Source organism: Pinus tabuliformis, chromosome 6 (assembly GCF_031772625.1).
Source record: "Pinus tabuliformis cultivar Carrire ecotype Pingquan chromosome 6, CPIR1, whole genome shotgun sequence".
In the NCBI taxonomy this organism is placed as follows: Eukaryota; Viridiplantae; Streptophyta; class Pinopsida; order Pinales; family Pinaceae; genus Pinus; species Pinus tabuliformis.
In genome coordinates, this window is record NC_142292.1 from 197917451 (window position 1) to 197940148 (window position 22698).

Here is a 22698-nt window from a genome sequence, read left to right on the forward strand (position 1 = left end):
GCTTTTTGATAGTCCTCATCGAAGGCAAACACTACGATGAAAAATCCCTTCGAGCATAGCAGAACCTTGCAGTTGTTGGTCCAGTTAGATTGGATCCATTGGTAGAGGTCTGTTGTGCGTGGCCATAGCCCATTAAACCTGCAGATAATGCCATGTTCCGCAAAATGCTGGGTTTGCTCATCCAGCGATGGATGCTTTATTTCTATGGAGGGGGTTTCCTCCAGTTTATCCACCAGGAAAGGCTTGGGAGCTTGAGCAGGTGGAGCTGTTCTCTTAGGTATCTTAGCATGGACAGCATCCTTGTAAGAAAACGCCTTAGCTGAGGATGACTGTCCTGTAGCGCCCCCTCTTAGACGAAGGGTGAGAGCAATGGTGGAATTTCTTTGAATGTTGTAAAAAAACAGGGGGTAGAGATCCTCGAGTTGTTTACCTTCGTGGAGAAGTCGTTGTGCTGCAGAGGGAATCCCCAGCTTGATTTCCAGAGCCTGCTTGAGGTCTTGCACTAGATCCGACGCTCTCACCCATTGTAGCAGGGTTTTGCCAGATATAAGCTTGATCTGGATCTGAAATGAGGCAATGCCAGGGCTTCCTGAGCTTCCTAGAGCAGATCTGCCGTAGTTATTTCCCATCCTGGGGAGCAGGCCTTCAGGATCTTGGCCGATCTTAATGGGTCGCTTGGGTAGCTGCATGCAAAAAGCGTAGTTCAAGCTCTCGTCGAACATCTCCAGCTTCTTTTTCAGCGTGGCCTCCCGATTGGAACCTTTGACCTCGCCGCCGCTTCCTTGCTGCTTGGAGTATCCTCTGGCCAGGAGCTCTTGCCTCTTCCTTGCCTTCTCATCCTCGCTAAGATTCAGATTCGCCCGGATCGCCCTGATCTGGCTTATCAAATCGTCATCAGGCTCGCTGGAAAACTTATTAACACCGACAGGTTGAGAATGGTTGTCCTGAATTGGGAGAGGACATTCGGGACGGAACCAATCTCCGGTAGGGGGAGCCATCGAAGGAGGGTTCAGGCACTGCATATGCCAGGAGCTAACGCCGCCATTGCAGAACAACGCGTCGCTGTCTGGCGGGACAGTTTTGTAGACCATGCAAACTCCGACTCCATCACAGGGTAAATCCGCATAAACCTCCCTACGCTTAGAACCGTGGCCGCACCTCCAGGGCGGCGCGAACCAGCGAGCGGCGGCAGCTATCCTAACCTGAAACCCTAAGGCTGGAGAAAAATCGCCTGCACGCTCCATTCCTTCCACCGATCAAATTCCGAGTTTATTTGTTGACTTATTTTTATATTAAAAACATATTTTAATCAATTTTATTAGAAACAATTATATATATTAATAAAAATAAAACACACATATAAATATATGTATCTTAATAGAAACATATTAATTAATCATATTTCTTAATTTTTTGTGATCACATCTAATAATACAATATTTTATTAGTTTTATTTTTGTCATAAAATTTTTGTCTTTGTTATTGTTTGTTTAATTAAACTATATTTAAACTAAATAATATGTACTAACTACTATATAATTCACGTTATATATAAAAATTTCAAAAATAAAAACATAAAATAATAAAAAATATTAAAAAATATTAATATATATATATGGGGATGAATGGTAAATGATAGTTTATCCAATATATTGGGTTAAATGGAGTTATGTATGCAGCTTTATAAAATCCTCACGTGATATTATCCAGAGGGAGGATAATGATGGTACAAGAACAATAATGGATACGAGTCAAAGTAAGATATCACTAATGAAAAATACCATGCTTCAAGGACTATAATGATTGTACAAAGATAAGTATGGATTTGAATTTTTTGGGTATGTTATTATTACTCCTTACCATGTGGGGAATATAGTTGTTTTTTTTGTTTTTTTCGTGAAAGTTATATTTTTTTTTGTTAGTTTAGATTTTGTTGTTATTTAAGATTAGTATATATAATTTTTGGTTTACTATCATTTTAGATAAATATTTTTATTTTTATTTTTTGCGGGTTTTTTTAAAAATTAATATTTTAATTTAATGATAAAAATGATTTAAAATTGTATTAAATGATATCTAAAAAATTAATGAATTATTTAAAATTGAATAGTTTTAGTTTTATTGATTAATGATATTGAATTCACACTATGACTTTAGTAGGAATAATAATTATGAATTTTTATTTCCTACTAATTATGAATTTTTATTTTTTATTTTTTTTAGGGATTAGAAATGGGGTAGGGAAATTATTTAGTTTTTTTAAAGTCATTATGTAATTAAAGTCAAATAGTTTTTGAAATAAATAATTATCATAAATTTATGGTTTTAAAATCGGTTTTATTGTTGGCTCAAAGAATTATTTAAATGGGGTGTTGAGGACGGGACAGGAGGGGAGGGGATCACTATCTTCTCACCAGGAATAAATGCAAGGGTCATGTCTAACCCTCTCAAGAGCTTTTAATTGCACACAAGTGTGGAGGGTGGCAGAGATGGTAAATGGTTATGAAACTTGGTATAATGTTTTGTCGTCATTTCGATTTGCAAGCCATGGAATTTATATCAAGGCGTGGAGGAAAAGGAGAAGGGCTATAGACGAGACTCTGTGTCTCATTACCAACCTAGCATCCCATGTTAAATTGTTATTTCAAGAAGTTGAATTCCTGCAACTTGGGCGTCAATTAGCCATGGCATGCTTCAAGTTTGAGTTCCAAGTTGTTATTTGATATGGAGCTCTATTATTGATGATTATAGTTGCAATATCTTGGTTTTTGGGTTTCTTGCAAGTCAATCATACGTTCATCTATAAAGTTAGTGGTCAATGTTGCATCTCTTTGTTATCTAGCTATTTCCATTCAAAGCAAAGCTTATTTCCATCCTTTCTTATGATTTTATTCTCTTTCCCTACAAGATCTAGAGCTCAACTATCCCCTAAGCTTCCCCTACTCTTTGACTCCTATTTTTCCTCCATGGTTTTTATATTCACCCTCCAACCTACCCCTTCGTCCTTCCTACCCATGTCTCTATTCTCCTCTTTAGAAGCAGAATTGAGATGTCAGTGTTGTTCTGGAGAGGTCTCTTCTTACTCTCCACACCCCTCAACACTCTCTCATCAATCTTCTCCATCCCATCTTGTGGCATATCCTGCTTACTCTTATTTTTTCCTCTCAAGGTTCTAGTCTATATTTCCCACACTGTCTTCACCTCTCTAAGACTCATCTTAAACCTTGGCATTATGTGGAAGTCCAATATGCCTAGGAGACGAGCCAGGCCATGCCAGGCAATTTCATATTGTCAAGAAATGAAATCTTATGCCCAATAAAGTGTAGAGCCATTTACATGATGATACAGAGACCACAACCTGCTTTAAATTCAAGAAGAGATAGTTGAGGCATAAGATGCATCATTATGCAGAGGGAATGCCTATCAGATATTGAGCTTACTAGTAACTTCACTGAGTGGATAATAGACATCAAGCACACTGTCAAGTGACTTAATCAATACATGTTCACTATTGACATCTATTGACACTTGAAAATGTTGCTTGGAAGAGTTTTACTTGAAAAAAATGAAGCTCATCAAGAGATCTTGATGATGTTATATGAGCTATAGAGTATGGGTCAAGGTTTGGGTTGGTGTCTTCAAAGAATCGAAGGCCACTTGGGCCTCCCTTTGAATCTAGAATGCTCATGGAGGGGAAGAAAAGATCCCATCATTGAGGAGGAATTGCAATCACCATAAGGAGCTTAATGATTGTTGCCTACTTCACTACTAGTTAATTTTATGACAATTTCTATAGTTATTTGAATTTGCTAGTTTCAATTGGCCTTAGGCCTAAAGAATGCTAATGATGTACTATTTTTTGTTTTCACAAACAAAAATACTTTTTAGATGCTTAAAAATCTATGGTTCTGTCATTGGCCTGATTTCCCTGGTGGCAAACTAGGGAAGAATGATATGTACATATTCTTAGTCTATAATGAAATACAACTCATTTACCAACAAAACAAATGTTGGCTTAGGTAATAAGAGTTTCTCAAATTTAGGATTTTGGAGATTCATTGGTTTTCATTTATTGGATGAAAGGAGAATTCACCCTTAGGAAATTCACTCTACAATCAATGTTTAATGACATTCATAATTCGCAAGTGTCAGACCAGGAGGTAACTCCTCAAATCAACTGTGTTTATTCATTTAGATCATTCATAGTTATATACATGAGGAAGGGACGCTTGGGTTTCACCTCCAGATGACTTTTCCTTTTCCATTATTTATTATTTACATTATTTACAAATGTTCACCCAATCCCCATGATTAGGTGTCAACATTCCCGCCCCTGCCCCTTAATCTGAAGGGATGTTGGTGAGTCCAAGCATCGTTTTGAATATTTCAAGCTTTTCTGTTCTAAGAACTTTGGTGAAGATGTCTGCAATCTCCTCATTGGTGGAACAATGGCATAGATGGATTGTCTTATCCTCAACATGATGTCAAATCAGATGGTATTTTGTATTCATGAGTGGAGTGGAATGTACTTGTTTTAGCTGCAAATTTTCCAAATTTTTCCTAAGCCACACAACTTCTTTTGTTGTCTCAGCTGCTGCCACATATTCTGCCTCTGTTGTGGAATCTGCTGGAACTGATTGTTTGCGTGATCTCTAGGAGACAACTCCTTATCCAAGACTCATAACATAACTATAAGTAAATACCCCAGTTTATTTGTCTCCATCGAAGTCTGAATCAGAGTATCCAATCAAGATGAAGTTGCCCACCTGTATATACTTGAGTGAAAAGTCTTGAGTTCCCTTCAAGTACTTTAGAACTCCTTTTGTAGCAAATCAATGTCCTTCACAAGGCTTTTGCATAAACCTGGAGAGGATTCCAACAAAAAATGAAATGTCTGGTCTAGTAGTAGCTAGGTAGTTGAGACTTCCTACAAGCTATCTATACTTTGTTGCATCCTCAAATTCTTTTCTTTCAATGGATGTGAGCTTTAAGTTTTGTTCCATTGGAGTAGTTAGAGGATTGAACTTAGCCATGCCAAACCTATTCAACAAATATCCAATGTACTTCTTTTGAGAAAGGAATATAGACTTTGGATGTTGATTTACTTCAGTACCAAGATAGTAATGAACATAGCCCAAAACAATCATTTCAAAAACTTTCCTCAATTCCTTCTTTATGGATGCAATGTAGCTCTCATTGTTTCCTGTCATCAAAAGATCATCTACATAGACCAAAAGATATACAATATTTTGCCAAATTTCTTGACAAACAAAGGTGCATCATCAAGATCATAATGTTTGAAGTTGAGTTTCAGAAGATGTTCAGCTAAACTTTCACATTAGGCTCATGATGCTTGCTTGAGGCCATACAAGGATTTCACAAGTTTTCATAATTTATGTTAATGTCCTTTCACAACAAATCCTTCAGGCTGGGACATAAAAAAGTTATCTTTTAGATCTCCATTCAAGAAAGAAATTTTTACATCCATTTGATGGACTTTTCAACCGTTCTGAGCTGCTAGGGAAAAGTGTGTTCGGATGGTAGCCCATTTTGTTGTGGGGGGGAATATCTCCCCTTAATCGACCCCTTCCTTCTGTGAAACACCTTTTTCCACAAGCCTAGCTTTGTTCTTCTCAAGTGAGCCACCAGATTTATACTTATTCTTGTAGACCCGCTTTCATCCAATTGGTTTGGCTCCTAATGGAGGATTAACTAGCTTCCAAGTGCCATTATTTATCAAGGCATTATAATCCTTTTGCATCACTTCTTTTCCCCACTGGAAGATGGTTCGCTTAATGTCCTGGGGATCCTTGTTTGATTTTCCAAAGAGATTTTCGATTTCAACCCATTGTTGCAAGGCGATTGGGCATGAATTCAAGAGGTGTTCCTGCGTTTCTATGTCTTGTTTGCAAAGGCTACACCTGGGGGTCCATAGAAACCTCTCTTTTGAATCTGGTCCCATGTCAGTATTCTTCCTTTCCCTATCAGCCATGCGAACAAGGTTACCTTTGGCCACCATTTATTTTTCCATATTTGTTTCCAGCCTGGTTCCTCCTCTTCTGGTACCTGATGAGTGGTTAGATAGTATGCTTCCTTTACTGTGAAAGTGCCTTTTGCTGATCTTCCCCACCGAAGAATGTCCGGGTCTGTTCTAATTTTTATCCTTCTTGATTCCATTTCTTTTGCAAATACCATTCTCTGTTCAGGATATACATTATTGTCCCATTCTTCGGGATTCCTCCAAATTCTCCAGGTCTCATCTTGCCTTTCTTCTTTCCAATACTCATTCACATAATGTAACCCTTCTGCTGTTGCCCTTTGATACGTGTCTTGCAAAAGTTGGAGCCCTTCCAATCTCTCTCTTTGCTGCTAGGCTTCCTCCCAAAATTTGGTTGTATTGCCATCCCTTATTTCCCAGAAAGCATGCTGCTTATAATGTCCCTATTTTGGCTTGCCAGGTCCCATATGGTGGAGCCCCTTGGGACTTCCTCTAATCTAAGAATGTCCTCCACAGATGTAGTCATTGAGTATTTTTGTGTCCAGATCTTTTTCCATAGATCCTCTCCTCTCCTCATCCACCTCCACCATAGCTTCGCTCCCAGGACTCTATTCATAGTACCCGAATCCCTAAGACCTAGGCCTCCTTCTGCCTTATGCTTTGCTAAGCCTTCCCACGATATAAGAGCCCATTTTTTTTGCTGTTTTGGACCTCCCCAGATGAATTTTCTAAAAATTTCTATCATTTTTGTACATGCTCCTTTGGGGGCTGCCATAACCGAGAGAGGATAAATAGGAATTGCTTGGAGAGTTGATTTAAGAAGAACAAGTCTGCCTGCTATGTTCAAAGATCGGAATGCCCAATTTGTCAATCTGCTCTTAAGCTTTTCCATCGTTTGCTGCCAATTTGCAATTCTTAGAGGGTGTAAGGCTAATTGATTTCCCAGATACTTTGTTGGTAATTCTCCTACTCAGAATCCCAAAGTTCTGGTCAGATGTCCTTTGATCGCCTCCAGTGTATTGAAGAGGAAAGTGCATGATTTCTCCCTATTAATCTCAGTACCTGAAGCTTCCATGAAAAGATCCAAAATCCGTTTTATCCTCTTAACTTCTCGTAATGAAACAACACAAACAAGCATGATGTTGTCAACAAACTGCTAGTGTGTAATTGGAAGGTTATTTCCCCATGGTCTCAATCCCTTGATTTTTCCTTCCCTTAGTTCTTTTTTGAGATATCTTCCTAGGCCTTCTGCTGCAATTATGAACAAGAATGGTGATATAGGGTCTCCCTGCCACAGTCCTCTTGTAGCATTGAACATTGAGGTTGTGGATCCATTTAAAAGGATGGAGAAATTTGGAGTTGATACCATCTCATAAATCCAACTCACCCATCTATTGCAAAATCCAAATGCCATTAGGATTGATTTTAGGTAATTCCAATTTAGACAATCGTAGGCCTTAGAGAAATCCAGTTTTACCATCATACCCACTTCCTTTTTCTATTTCAGCGAATGAACCACTTCATGAGATACCACTATTCCATCCAAAATTTGTCTCCCCTCCACAAACCCAGTTTGTTCCGAGGAAATTATACTAGAGAGAATTGGTTTCAACCTTTTGGCCATTAAAGTACCAATGATTTTATAAATTACGTTACAAAGGGAAATCGGGCGAAATCCTTGAGCCGAATCTGAGTGAGCAGATTTAGGAATCAGAGAGAGGAGAGTTGACTTTAGACCATGCCATACCTTCTGATGTCTTCGTGATTCCTCTACCACATCCAGGATGTCTTGCCCTAAAAAGTGCCAACCTGCTTGGTAAAACTCCACAGTGAACCCATCCGGGCCTGGGGCCTTGTTTTTTTCATTCCTTTCACAATTTCCTCCACTTCCTCCAAGGTTGCAGCTCTCATCAGGGCTAAGTTTTGGTCCCTCGTGATCATTTTTGGAATTTCATTACATATTCTTCCTATGGTTGTTTCTCTGTCCACCTGAGGCTCCGTAAGGATGTCTTTAAAGTGTTTGACCAGGGTCTATTCCATTTCTTTGTGTTGCATTATGCAATGCCCTTCCTCATTTTTAATGGAGAAAATCCTGTTCCTATGTCTATGCTGAATCATGGCCTGGTGGAAGAATCTTGTATTTTTTTCTCCCTCTCGGAGCCAATTTATGTGAGACTTTTGTTTCCACAATATTTCTTCCTGTTTTCTCCATTCTTCAATTTGACTTATCAGTAGCCCTTCTTCTCTGCTCCTTTCCTCGCTTCCCCCTTCAGATATAATTTCTTGTTGCAGCCTTTTCATTTTGTCCTCTAATCGCTGCTGCTCCTTGAATATATTCCCAAATTCCTCTTTATTCCAAATTTTTATCTTTTCTCTGATCTCTTTTAGTTTTAGATGGAAGGTCTGCATCTTACTCCACCCTCTTTGTTGGCTTTGGTTCCACCATTCCTCCACCTTTGGCAAAAATTGCTGATTCCTAAGCCAGAACGCTTCAAACCTAAAGGGTCGTCTTTTTGGTGTCAAGTTGATGCTGATTTCAAGTCTGATAGGCCAGTGATCTGAGCCTATTGCAGGGAGGATCATTGTTTCTACAAAGATATCCATATTCAAAATTTGCTCCGAGATTAGAATTTTTTCTAATCTCGACACAATTTTATTTTTTCCCCCTCTTCTGTTGTTCCATGTATGTATCCCATTTATATTGGGGATATCTACCAGTCTTTGCTTCGTTATCGTCTCCCTGAAGGCTTCCATATCTTGATCTGGTCTTCTTAGTCCTCCTCGTTTTTCCGCTGGTGTCATAATCATATTAAAATCTCCCCCAACTATCCATGGCTTCTATGGAAGCAACCTTCGCATTTTCTCCATGTTTTGAAGGAAGCCCCTATGCTCGCTTGGTAAGTGCGGCCCATAAACACCTAAGAGGATTATCCACTCCGATGATCCTATTAGTCTGAAGGTTCCTGAAAGGATTCGCGGGAGGCTGACCCAATTTTCAAATTGAACCTCTTCGGGGTTCCATAAAACTGCAAGCCCCCCTATCGCGCCTTCTGCATCTTGACCCATCACTTCATAATGCGTATTGAATTTTCTCATTATTTCTTCCTATTTCTGTGTGTTAATCTTTGTTTCTTGGATTATCATTATGCTAGGTTTATCTCTCTTCAACTTATCCCTCAGGTATCTCTATTTTCCTTTGCTGTTGAGACCCCTGATATTCCAGCTTGTTATTATCATTTTAACAATTTTGTTGTTTGTTAGAATACCTCTGAGAGAGGTATAACTCTGCCTGAATTAACCAACATCTCTCCTACCACTTGTATTGTTTCACTCATGGGTCGTCGCCCCCTTTTCCTCCCTCCTTTGCCAGTGCTGCCCATTCCGATACTCTGAGGCCCTTGCATTCCTGCTTGCTCTGGTTGATTTGCCGGACATGTTCCTACCTTCTCCTTATATTTTTGAAACATCTCTTTATATAATTGCTTTTGTTCTTCTGGTATGAATCTCTCGTCTAGGTTCCTCCACTCCTGTAATAGTCCTCTCATGATCGACTCCTCATCAATTCCTCTATCTTTCTAAGGGTCGACCTCCATTTGAGTTTGCTCGTTGTATAGATCTGTGTTTGCCTCTTCTCCTCCTTGTTCCAAGTTTGCCTGAACAGGGTTTTGTTCTTTTGCTTCTTTCAATATCTCCATTTTATCCTCATCACTTTCTTCCTTTTCGACTTCTTCATCCTCCCCTTGGAGAGCTTTGAACTTGTTTCGATTTTCCAGTGGTATTGTTTTGGTTGGTAATTGCATCCTTGGCATTTATTTTGCCTTTTTTTTCCTTATCGGCACTTCTTTGAAGCCCTCGTCCAGTCCATCCATTACCTTTGTTGACTTCTCCTTTTCAGTCTTCTTCTTCATTGATTCCTCTGCATTGTTTAACTGGCATTGTCTGAAAAGATGCCCATATTCATGGCATCGCCTGCAACGAAATGGAATATGTTCGTAATCCACCGGTTGCTGCCACACTTCATCATGGTATTCTAGTTCAATAAATTCAGGAAGCGGCTCTGTTATATTCATATATACACATATCCTTCCATAGGATGTGTATCTTCCTCTTTTGGTAGTCTCGGCTACTTTGACAAATGTTCCAATTGTGTTGCCTATTCCTTCTAAGATCTCAGGGTCCCAAAACTCTATTGGTAAACCAAACAGTCTGATCCAAATGGGGGCTGCTAACATTTTTTCTTTGACTGGATTGTAACAGTCCTCCCAATGACGCATGAAAAGGCCCGCACTATTCATAAAATAAGGTCCTCCCCCGAAAACTCTTTCCTTGTCCTCCAGGTTAGAGAATATGACTGTAAAAAAACCCTTTGCTCCTAATTTTATGTCTATATGTCCTTTAGGTTTCCACCTCTGCTGAATCCATTTAAATAGATCCTTTTATGACGGCCAAAACCCTATAAATTTGCAAATTAAAGCGTGATCCCTCATATAACACCTATATTCTTCCAGTCTGTTGTTTGGGATTACATACCTGGGTTTTTTCAGTGCTCTTGGGAGACATCTGCCATTTAGTCCTGCTTGCCATCTATTTCCCAGTACTGGCGTGTCTCTGTTGTTTTTCTTTAAGCCCCCTTGCATTCCGTCTCTGCTTGATTCCCCTGCTACTATATTTTTGAAGGGGGGGGGATCTCTCAGTTCCTTCCGATTTTTATATCTCCTGTTCCTTCTTTTCTACAATCCTTGGTTTGTTCAGTCTCCAGAGGCACGCTTTCCTTTACCCTGATCTTCGGAACCCTGCAATTCGCCACTGCTCCGCGTCAAACCCTCATATAAATAAAGTTTTTAATATTTATATGTATAATTTATTTAGTTTTTAGTTTTTGGTATAGTATAATTCATATTTTTTTTATTAAGTATTAATTTATTTTTGTTCAAAAATTTATGATGTTTATCCATAGTTTAGTATTAGGAATTTATTTTTTATTATTATTTAAATTTATTTATTTGTAAAATAATTGGTTGAGGTTTTAGTATAGGTTTTTTAATAGCTTTCATTTCTATTAATTACTAATTTTGTGTTTTTAGTTTTATTTCCTTTTTATTTTTTTTTTTTCTATTATTTTTATTTTCATGAATTATAATTTTTTCACAGTGTTTTCAATTTGAGGTGACTTATTTTTATATTAAAAACATATTTTAATAAATTTTATTATGAACAATTATATATATTAATAAAAATAAAACACACATATAAATATATGTATCTTAATAGAAACATATTAATTAATCATATTTCTTAATTTTTTGTGATCACATTCAATAATACAATATATTATTAGTTGTTTTATTTTTGTGATAAAATTTTTGTCTTTGTTATTGTTTGTTTAATTAAACTATATTTAAACTAAATGACATGTACTAACTACTATATAACTCACGTTATATATAAAAATTTCAAAAATAAAAATATAAAATAGTAAAAATTATTAAAAAATATATTATATATATATATGGATGAATGGTAAATAATAGTTTATCCAATATATTGGGTTAAATGGAGTTATGTATGCAGCTTTATAGAATCCACATTGATATTATCCAGAAGGAGGATAATGATGGTACAAGAACAATAATGGATATGAGTCAAAGTAAGATATCACTTCAATATAGTGCTTCAAGAACAATAATGAAAAATACCATGCTTCAAGGACTATAATGATTGTACAAAGATAAGTATATGGATTTGAATTTTGTGGGTATGTTATTATTACTCCTTACCATGTGGGGTATATAGTTGTTTTTTGTTGCTGTTTTTTTTTTGCCTGGACAAAGTCATATTTTTTTGTTAGTTTAGATTTTGTTGTTATTTAAGATTAGTACATATAATTTTTGGTTTGCGACCATTTTAGATAAATATTTGTATTTTTATTTTAGGTTAAAAATTTTAGTGGTTATTGTTTTTTTTGGGGGTTTTTAAAAAATTAATATTTTAATTTAATGATAAAAAAGTGATTTAAAATTATATTAAATGATATTTAAAAAAATTAATGAATTATTTAAAAGTGAATAGTTTTAGTTTTTATTGATTAATGATATTGAATTCACACTATGACTTTAGTAGGAATAATAATTATGAATTTTTTTTTATTTTTTTTTGGGACTAGAAATGGGGTAGGGAAATTATTTAGTTTTTTTAAGTCATTATGTAATTAAGTCAAATAGTTTTTGAAATAAATAATTATTATAAATTTATGGTTTTAAAATTGGTTTTATTGTTGGCTCAAAGAATTATTTAAATGGGGTGTTGGGGAAGGGACAGGAGGGGAGGGCATCACTATCTTCTCACCAGGAATAAATGCAAGGGTCATGTCTAACCCTCTCAAGAGCTTTTAATTGCACACAAGTGTGGAGGGTGGCAGAGATGGTAAATGGGTATGAAGCTTGGTATAATGTTTTGTCGTCATTTCGATTTGCAAGCCATGGAATTTATATCAAGGCGTGGAGGAAAAGGAGAAGGGCTATAGACGAGACTCTGTGTCTCATTACCAACCTAGCATCCCATGTTAAATTGTTATTTCAAGAAGTTGAATTCCTGCAACTTGGGCGTCAATTAGCCATGGAATGCTTCAAGTTTGAGTTCCAAGTTGTTATTTGATATGGAGTTCTATTATTGATGATTATAGTTGCAATATCTTGGTTTTTGTTCTCCAGCTTCTCCTGGAAGGGAGCTAAAACCCCCTTAGTTCTTGCACTAGCCAAGATACTAGTACATAGGTGCTGACCTACAGAAGGCTACAACCTTCTCTTTCTTCCAGGGACCACGTTTCATAAATTTTCAGACTGCATCCATGAACATCAATCAATCATCAAGAATTTCTGCATCAAACAATCTCCTTTTCACTAATTAGAACTGAATCAAGTAGACACTTCTCTGACAGCTGTACCCAAAACACAATAACAATAACCACACACCAAATTCTCAACCCAGAACACTGCAACAATAAATAGAAGTAGCTAGAACCCAACTCAAGAGATGTACGCTACTTCAATAACCTGAAACCTGCGTGCATATGCTTCTGTGTTTGGACCAACCTGCGTATACACTATTTTTATTCATTGAACCGACGTGTATACGCACCTTCGCTTCACTGAACCTGTGTACAGATCTACAAAGGATAGTTCACTCTTTCAAAAATTCAGACACTAATTAACCCAGATTATCAGATTTATAGATCAAGCATGTGCCACATATAACAGATCAAAATCATACAAAGATACTATTATTCAAGCCTTAAGATTATGACCCATCAATAGAACTTATCCTTCTCTTTGCGCTAAGGTTCCTCCTTCATTCAGATCCAGATCTACACCATAACCCCAATCACCAATATTTCAGATCTAGCACTTATTAGATATTCAATTAATTCAGATGATTCCTTGCCAAATGATCTCCTTCCTCTTTTATAGTCTTAGGCCTTTCACAATACCATGGTCCAAAACCATAATAAAATAATACCATGGACCCGATACTTGGGATCAACACTTCTGACGAGATACCGTGATCCAAAACCATAGGTTCAAATACCAAGGACTAAATACCACGGACCAAAAGTAAGTTCTCCAACATGTACGCACTTTTCCTTGCGTGAAAGTGTGTGTATACGCATATGCGCCTTTGAAACATCTAACTCGCGTATATATGCGTCTTCGTCTAGATGAACCTGCGTATATATATTTTCCTTCATACTAAGAGCTTGAACTGAGATCTGTCACTAGAGTGAGTTGCCATCAAGGACAACACTTGTGCCATAGCTCCAAACCTGTGCCATAATACCAACAATCTCCCCCTTTGGACTTGATGGCAACCCCAAGATCCTCATATTCATTCTCCCCCTTTGTCATGAAGGGAAAAGGGTTGTGCTCCCCCTGAGTACATGCTGAAATCTCTACTCTGCTGTGCTAACCATGCTCCCCCTGACTGTAGGCAAGAGCTGCAAAAAGATGTTCTTCAAGAAGAACCATGACTTAAACATCATAAAAGACCTTCCTATCACCAAAAGACTCTATACATACATCCATCACCCAACCAAGTGGGGATACATCAGAAATTTACATATGACAACCAAGTACATTACATCATTCATCCCAGGCATAGTGGGGAAAGAAAAATAGGTCGTTACATGACCTTGACACCATAAAAGAGATACATGACATAGAGACAAAATATTTACAGCAAGAGTTATGAGAGTCACCAATAACTGATATCAGCAGCATCTGTCAATCACTATTCAGATTAGAAACCATGTTTTCCTTCTGTTCTCCCTCTGCATTTATTCCACCTGAGATCAATAACAGATGTGAATCTTGAACCAAGGACTTCTAATGAAATGTCAACAATGCTTTATCAGAAGTTTTATCTGCTCCCCTTGAACCTGTGCCAGATGGTCTCTGTCAGACCCATATCAGAATTCCTTCAACCAGAGTCTGTCCCCACTGATTTCTTTCAAACTACCATATACGCGACTGTCTCTCCATGAACCGGCGTATGTACGTGGATCCTCCTCAGGCAACACGCGTACACCCATTTTTCTATAAAACAAACAAGTTTCAACAGCAAGATGATGCATCAACTACTCCCAGCTTCTATCTGAGGTATTCGAAAGTTTCCCTAGGTAGTGGTTTGGTGAGAATATCAGCAACTTGTTCCTTAGAGGGAACATACTCCAATTTGACCTTTTGTTCCAACACTTGTTCCCGGAGAAAATGATACTTGATCGGTATGTGCTTAGTCTTTGAATGCATGACAAGATTCTTTGAGATACTGATAGCACTTGTATTATCACATAAGATGGAGATAGGTGGAGTACAAGTGATTTGAAAATCCTACAAATTTTGCATCATCCAACAGAGTTGTGTGCAACAAGATGCGGCAGCCACATATTCTGCTTCAGCTATAGATAGAGCAATCGAACTCTGTTTCTTACTGAACCAAGATACTAATCTAGAACCCATAAAGAATGCACCACCACTAGTTCTTTTTCTGTCATCCACACTTCCAGCCCAATCTGCATCTGTGTAAGCATGAGGTGTGGGATCTGTATTTCTAGGATACCATAAGCCATAGTTTTGAGTTCCTTGAAGATACTTGAAAATTCTCTTCACTGCCTGAAGATGAGTTTCCTTAGGATTTGCTTGAAATATTCCAACTATTCCCACTGCATGCATGATGTCTGGTCGGGTACTTGTTAAATAGAGCAGACTTCCAATCATGGATATATAAGTTGGTTGATGCACTACTGCTGATTCATCATTTGCACTGAGGCTGCATCCTGTAACCATAGGGGTACATATTTGTTTTGAATCTTCCATGCCATACTTCTTCAAAATCTACTTGAGGTACTTGGTTTGAGATAAAAAGATACCGCCTTCATTTTGTTGGATTTGTAATCCAAGAAAGTATGTTAGTTCTCCAAGCAAGGACATTTCGAATTCTTTATGCATCACCAAGGCAAAGTTTTGACTCATGGCTTCTTCATTGTTGCCAAAGATGATATCATCAACATACACAACAAGTATTAGAAATTTGTTATTTTCAATTTTTATACAAAGATTGCTATCTGCTGATCCTTTTGAGAAACCTTGTTGATCAAGATATTTGTCCAGACGATAATACCAAGCCCTTGGAGCTTGTTTAAGACCATAGAGAGCCTTCTTAAGTCTTCATACAAGTTTTGGATCATTTCCAAGGATGAATCCATATGGTTGCTCAATATACACTTCTTCTTCTAAGTCTCCATTCAGAAAAGCTGATTTTACATCGATTTGAAATACTTTGAACTTATGAAAGCTTGAGAGAGCAAGGAACATTCGGATGGCCTCCAGTCTAGCAACGGGAGCAAACGTTTCTTCAAAGTCTATCCCTTCTTGTTGAGCATACCCTTTACAAACAAGTCTGGCCTTGTTTCTAATAACTTCCCCATTTTCATTCAGCTTGTTTTTAAAGATCCATTTTGTCCCTATGAAATTCTTATCTTTTGGTTTAGCCACTAACTCCCAAGTGTTATTCTTTTCGATCTGCTCAAGTTCTTCATCCATTGCCTTGACCCAGCGTTTATCTTTGCATGCCTCGTTTACATTTTGTGGTTCAACGGAGGAGAGCAATGCCAAATATCTTGAGGCTTCTGCAATTGTTCTTCTTGTTTGTATACCTGCCTCTTTCTACCCCAAAATTTGAGATTCTGGATGATTCTTCTGAATGTACCTGGATGGAGTCTTATCTTCTATCCTTATCTATTCTTCTGGTGCCTCTTGAGCTTCTTCTTCATCATAAGTCTGATTTGATGTTGAAGGATAGTCCTCATCATCTTCGAAATCTTCAGATCTTACCTGCCTAGGAGTGTTTTCTTCTTCATCAATTACTACATCAATACTTTCAACAATTTTTCCAAGCCTTTTATTGTAACACTTGTAAGCTTTGCTGTGAGGAGAGTAACCAAGGAGAATGCCTTCATCTGCTCTAGGTTCAAACTTGCCAAGATTCTCATCAGTATTTTTGATATAGCATTTGCTTCCAAAAATTTTGAAATATTTTACCGAAGGAGTCTCACCATACTAGAGCTCATGTGGAGTTTGAGTGTTGTTCACCCGGACATTCGTTTTGTTGAGAATAACAACTGCAGCAAATTCGGCTTCACCCCAGAAGGTTGCGGGAGTTCCAAACTCATCAAGCATAGCATGAACCATTTGTTGAACCATTCTTTTCATCATTTCTACTACTCCATTTTGCTAAGGAGTCCTAGATGTAGAGAATTCCCTTCTTATTCCATGTTCTTCACAAAAATCAAAAAATTCATTTGAGGTAAATTCTCCTCCTCGATCAGACCTGAGGCATTTGATTCTGTGATCCGATTCGTTCTCCACCAAGGCTTTGAATGATTTGAACTTTTCAAAAGCTTCGTCTTTGTGCTTCATAAGTCCTATCCAACACATCCTGGAATAGTCATCAATGAATAATATAAAGTATTCTTCTCCTCGAGGTGACCTTTTCCTAGATGGACCACATACATCAGTATGGACAAGTTCAAGCGGCCTGCTGGCTGATCCTTCCTTCTCAGGGAAGTTAGTTCTGGTTTGCTTACCAAACTAACATGATTTGCATATTGTATTGTCTGGAATTCTGATGTCTCGAAGACCACGAACTGCCTGGTATTTGCATGCTTTCCTTATCTGTGAGAAACTAAGATGCCCCAATCTTTTATGCCATAGCCAGTATTCATCATTCTTGCTTAGATAACATTGATGTTGTCCTTCTTTGAATATGTATAAATTATTTGGAGTTCTTACGCCTTTGATCACTATTTTTCCTGCATCAAGATCACGAACACTACATCCATTTGATCGAAATATTACCTCAGTTCCTTGATCGCACATCTGACTGACACTTAATAGGTTATGCTTTAACCCATCAACATACATGACATTTCCAGCTTTGACCCTTTCTTTCAACTGAAATGAACCTTTACCTTTTACGAGAGTAGGGGTGTCATTTCCAAAAGAGACCTTCTTCTCCTTCTCTAAGGCACTATATGACTGAAGTTTTTCTTTATCACCTGTCATATGTTTTGAACATCCACTGTCGATGTACCATTGATTTTCCTGCCCTTCCGCATATAAGGCTATACCACATCTTTCTGGTTGTGGTTCTTTTATTCTCCACGATTTGGCACTTGAGGCTTGCTCCTTCTGAGTTGTCTGCTGAAACCTGCTCCTGCATTCAGAATCTTCATGACCGAAATTGTTACAAATAGAACATTCTATTTCATTTTCAAGAGCAGAGAAGTTGTTGTAGGTCCTTTTCATGATCCCAGTCATACTCCTCTGTTTATGAGCTTCTCTAGTCATGATTGTCTTATAGGCAACACATTGAGCTGCTTTGTGACCAAAGTTATGACAAGAAAAGCATTGGCCATTGAAAAAACTCCTGTGATTATCAAATCTACCAGCCAAATGATTGTAGTTCCTATTGACATCCATTCTTGAGGAAAATTGAGAAGGTTTTACCTGTGGCTGGTTGTAGCTTCTGTTTGTCCTTAAAGTAGATTGCCCCCGATTTACCTGGTAGTCTTTGTTCATTCTTGAGGTAAATTGTCCCTGATTTACCTGGTGATTTCCATTGGGTCTTTGTTCACTTCTCCTTGCAGCATCAAGATAACTCTTGGAGGTAGATGGTTTCTGCGCTTGAGTTGTTTCTTCATTATATCCCAGACCTGTCTTGATTAGTGGAGAGCGCTGCACTTTGATAATCTCATCTAAAGTGTCAGATCCTTTAACAAATCTAAGATTAAGAGCTTTTGTTTTCTCAATCTCTTTTCTCAGTCCCACAATTTCACATTCTAACTTTTCATGATGTTTTTCCTTTTCAACAAGTTGGAATTGTAGAGTATCTATGATCACATTCTTCTCTTCTAAACAAATTTTGAGTCTAGAAATCTCTTCATAAAGACCTTCTTCATCTATAGCATCCACAAAATCATCATCTTCAAAATCCATTAAAAGTTTATAATTATAGCCTTCTTCATCACTATTTGAAAGTCCATCACTATCTTCATGAGTGTAATAGCTTTTCTTATTTACATTTTGTTTCTTTTTCCATCTAACAGGTTCCTTACCTTTGTCAAGCTTATCTTTATGAGGACACTTGGCAGCATAGTGACCGACTCTTCCACAAGCAAAGCATTTGAAAGGTAACTTACCTTTGAATCTGCCAGCACCCCGTTGAAGGTTCTTGACAAAATTTGATTCTTCCTCTTCTTCTGACATATGTCATGACTCATAGTAATCTCCTTTGCCTGATGCCTTGAATGAAGCTTCTCTCCTGTCTGATGGTCCTCCTTTCCTCATTTCGTAAGTAGTTAGAATTCCGTGCAGCTGTGACATGGTAAGGTTCCGTAGATTCTCCTTTTCTTCTATTGCAGAAACTTTTGATTCAAACTTAGGGGACAAAGATCTTAAAACTTTTTCAACCACAACAACCTCTTTTATTTCTTCACCCAAATTTTTCATACAATTAACAATCTCATCTACACGAAGGAAATAGTTAGCCACACTTTCATCATTGTGCATTCTGAGATTTTCATACTGAATTCTGAGGGTTTGAAGTCTTGCTCGTTTTACATGTTCATCTCCTTCATAGCTCAGAACAATCTTGTCCCATATTTCTTTTGTGGATTTATACTTCATAACCTTGACGAATTCTACTTGAGATAGACATCCTAATAGAGTATTGACAGCCTTTGCATTTGTTTCATATTGCTTCTTACCAGCCGAATCTGTAGGATTTGTGGATGGAAAAGTGTACCCTGTATTTATGATATCCCAGACTTCTGTACCAAGATATTGAAGATAGGCTGTGACTCTTACCTTCCAATAGACGAAGTTGGTCCCATAAAAAATTGGTGGCCTGATAGATGCTTCTCTCTCATAGTTGCTCATGATGATGGATCTTCCTTCAAGCGATCAAGCTTCTTCAAAAGGACCTGCTCTGATACCAATTGTTGGAAATAATACTGAGAGGGGGGGTGGTGAATCAGTATTATTAGGTCAAATATTCCCTTTTTCAAATCCAGATCATATACGCTACTTCAGTTAATGAAAACCGCGTATATACGCAACTACGTATAAGGAAACCCGCGTATACCATGAAAACTTATAATTTACTTTATCTTACAGATGTTGATTATTAATCTGTGTATCAGAATCAAATAAACAGTAACCAGAAACAGTAAAACAGAGCAGAAGACAATCATACACAAGAACACAAGATATAAGGTGGAAACCCAATGTGGGTGAAAACCACCTGCTGCAATCTTCTATCTTCCTTTTAATTAGAAACTTCTTTTTACAATGATTCTGTACTAGTGTATTCCTTTACCAGTACGTAGGCTGCAACCTGCTGAGAGCTACAACCCTCTCTCGTTCTCCAGCTTCTCTTGGAAGGGAGCTACAACCCCCTTAGCTCTTGCACTAGCCAAGATACTAGTACGTAGGTGCTGACCTACAGAAGGCTACAACCTTCTCTTTATTCCAGGGACCACGTTTCATAAATTTTCAGACTGGATCCATGAACATCAATCAATCATCAAGAATTCCTGCATCAAACAATCTCCTTTTCACCAATTAGAATTGAATCAAGTAGACACTTCTCTGATAGTTGTACCCAAAACACAATAACAGTAACGACGCACCAAATTCTAAACCTAGAACACTGCAACAATAAACAGAAGTAGCTAGAACCCAACTCAAGAGATGTACGCTACTTCAATAACCTGACACCGGCGTGCATACGCTTTTGTGTTTGGACCAACCTGCGTATATGCTATTTTTATTCACTGAACCGGCATGTATACGCGCCTTCGCTTCACTGAACCTGCGTACAGATCTATAAAGGATAATTCACTCTTTCAAAAATTCAGACACTAATTAACCCAGATTATCAAATTTATAGATCAAGCATGCGCCACATATAACAGATCAAAATCATACAAAGATACTATTATTCAAGCCTTAAGATTATGATCCATCAATAGAACTTATCCTTCTCTTTGCGCTAAGGTTCCTCCTTCATTCAGATCCAGATCTGCACCATAACCCCAATCACCAATATTTTAGATCTAGCACTTATTAGATATTCAATTAATTCAGATGATTCCTTGCCAAATGATCTCCTTCCTCTTTTATAGTCTTAGGCCTTTCACAATACCACGGTCCAAAACCATAATAAAACAATATCGTGGACCCAATACTTGGGATCAACACTTCTGACGAGATACCATGGTCCAAAACCATAGGTTCAAATACCAAGGACTAAATACCACTGACCAAAAGTAAGTTCTCCAACATGTACACGATTTTCCTTGCATGAAAGTGCTTGTATACGTATACGTGCCTTTGGAACATCTAACCGGCGTATATACGCGTCTTCGTCTAGATGAACCTGCGTATATATATTTTCCTTCATTCTGAGAGCCTGAACTGAGATCTGTCACCAGAGTGAGTTGCCATCAAGGACAACACCTGTGCCATAATGCCAACAATAATATTTCCACTTTTTCACACTTTGCACTAATGCATGCAATTATTTATCATATGTGGGATAATTAACTACTGCAGAAGTAAATGTCTTAGAATGATAGCATATGGGTTATCCGTGTTGCATTAACATTGTTCCCATGGCATAGTCACTGGCATCTATCTCAATCTCAAATGAATGTTGAATATCTGACAGTGCCAGTACTAGTGCTATACTGATTTTCTCTTTTAAGGTGTCAAAGGCTTTCTACTATTTGCCTCCCCACTCAAACACCTGTTTCAATCCTGTTAAAGCATGTAACGAAGTTGCAATCAACAAAAAGTTATCAATAAACTTTCTCCAGTATTGTGTTGCCCCTAGGAAACTCCTAACCTTTGTAGTAGCTTTGGGTTTAGGTGAGTTCACAATGACTTCAACTTTGGAGGGATCTATCTTCAATTCACCACCCCCTACAATATAACCCAAATAATTTAAATATGTTCTGCCAAATTCACATTTTGACAGTTTTACATAGAGATTTTCTCTTTTTAAAAATTCTAAAGTCTGCTTCACATGATTTACATGGTATTCCCATGTCTTACTAAAAACAAGAATGCCATCTAAATAAAGAATTACAAAGTCATCAATAAATGGTCTGAGTACATCATTCATAATTCTCATAAATGTAGTAGGAGAATTAGTTAAGCCAAAAGGCATAACCAACCATTCATAAAGTCCTTACTTTGTCTTGAAAGCAGTCTTCCATGCATCTTATTCTGCAACTCTGACCTGATGATAACCACTTTGCAATTCTAACTTAAAAAGTAAACTACTTCTTTCAATTGATCTAATAAATCATCAATACGAGGAAGAGGATAACAATTCTTGATCGTTATTTTATTTAGTGCTCTATAATCAATGCACATTCTCCACAATCCATCTTTATTTCTCACCAGCACGATTGGAGATCCACATGGTGATGTGCTTGGTCGTATAAACCCTTTATCAAGCAACTCCTATACCTTCTTTTTTATCTCTGCATTCTCTAAAGCTAACAACCTATACATTCCAATGTTAGGTAATGGAGCATCTTGCTATAAATAAATATCATGTACTATTTGTCGCTTGGGTGGCAGACCTTTAGGTTCTTGAAATAGAAAATCATACTCTGAAACAACTTTAACTAAATCAGCTTTTTGTTTAGAGTCACAGCCTTCAAATTCATTGGGTTTTTCAAGAACCTTTGCCTTTACAACCATTAGTAAAAATTGCTTACTTGAATTCACAATTCTTTTCATCTGTCTTGAGTTTATGAGAGAATAGTTACCTTTGAGTTTATGAGCTCTTACAGTATATTCTATTCCATCTTTAGTGAGTTGATACTTATTCTCAACTCTATAGAAAATAGCTTTCCTATCATACAAGTATGGACGTCCCAAAACAATACCAAATATATCCAATGGAATTATATCTAATTCAACCTCATCTACAAATGTTCATCCAATAGCAAACCTAAGTTTAGATTGTCTCGTTACTTGTAGCTTTTTTAATCCCTCACTTGTCCAATTTCTATCCATCGTGCATTGCTTGGATTTGAACCTTTGAGTCCTATTGTCAGGTACTCAACATCCCCT

At 37.5% G+C, this 22698-nt stretch overlaps 1 protein-coding gene across 1 annotated transcript; it reads right to left on the reverse strand.

Annotated features, from left to right (window-relative positions):
* Nucleotides 1-9807: 9807 nt before the first annotated feature.
* Nucleotides 9808-10230, reverse strand: LOC149258144 (uncharacterized). Its single transcript, XM_089402502.1, has one exon. It carries the CDS (start codon nt 10228-10230, stop codon nt 9808-9810), a length of 423 nt encoding a protein of 140 aa, XP_089258628.1.
* Nucleotides 10231-22698: the final 12468 nt, after the last annotated feature.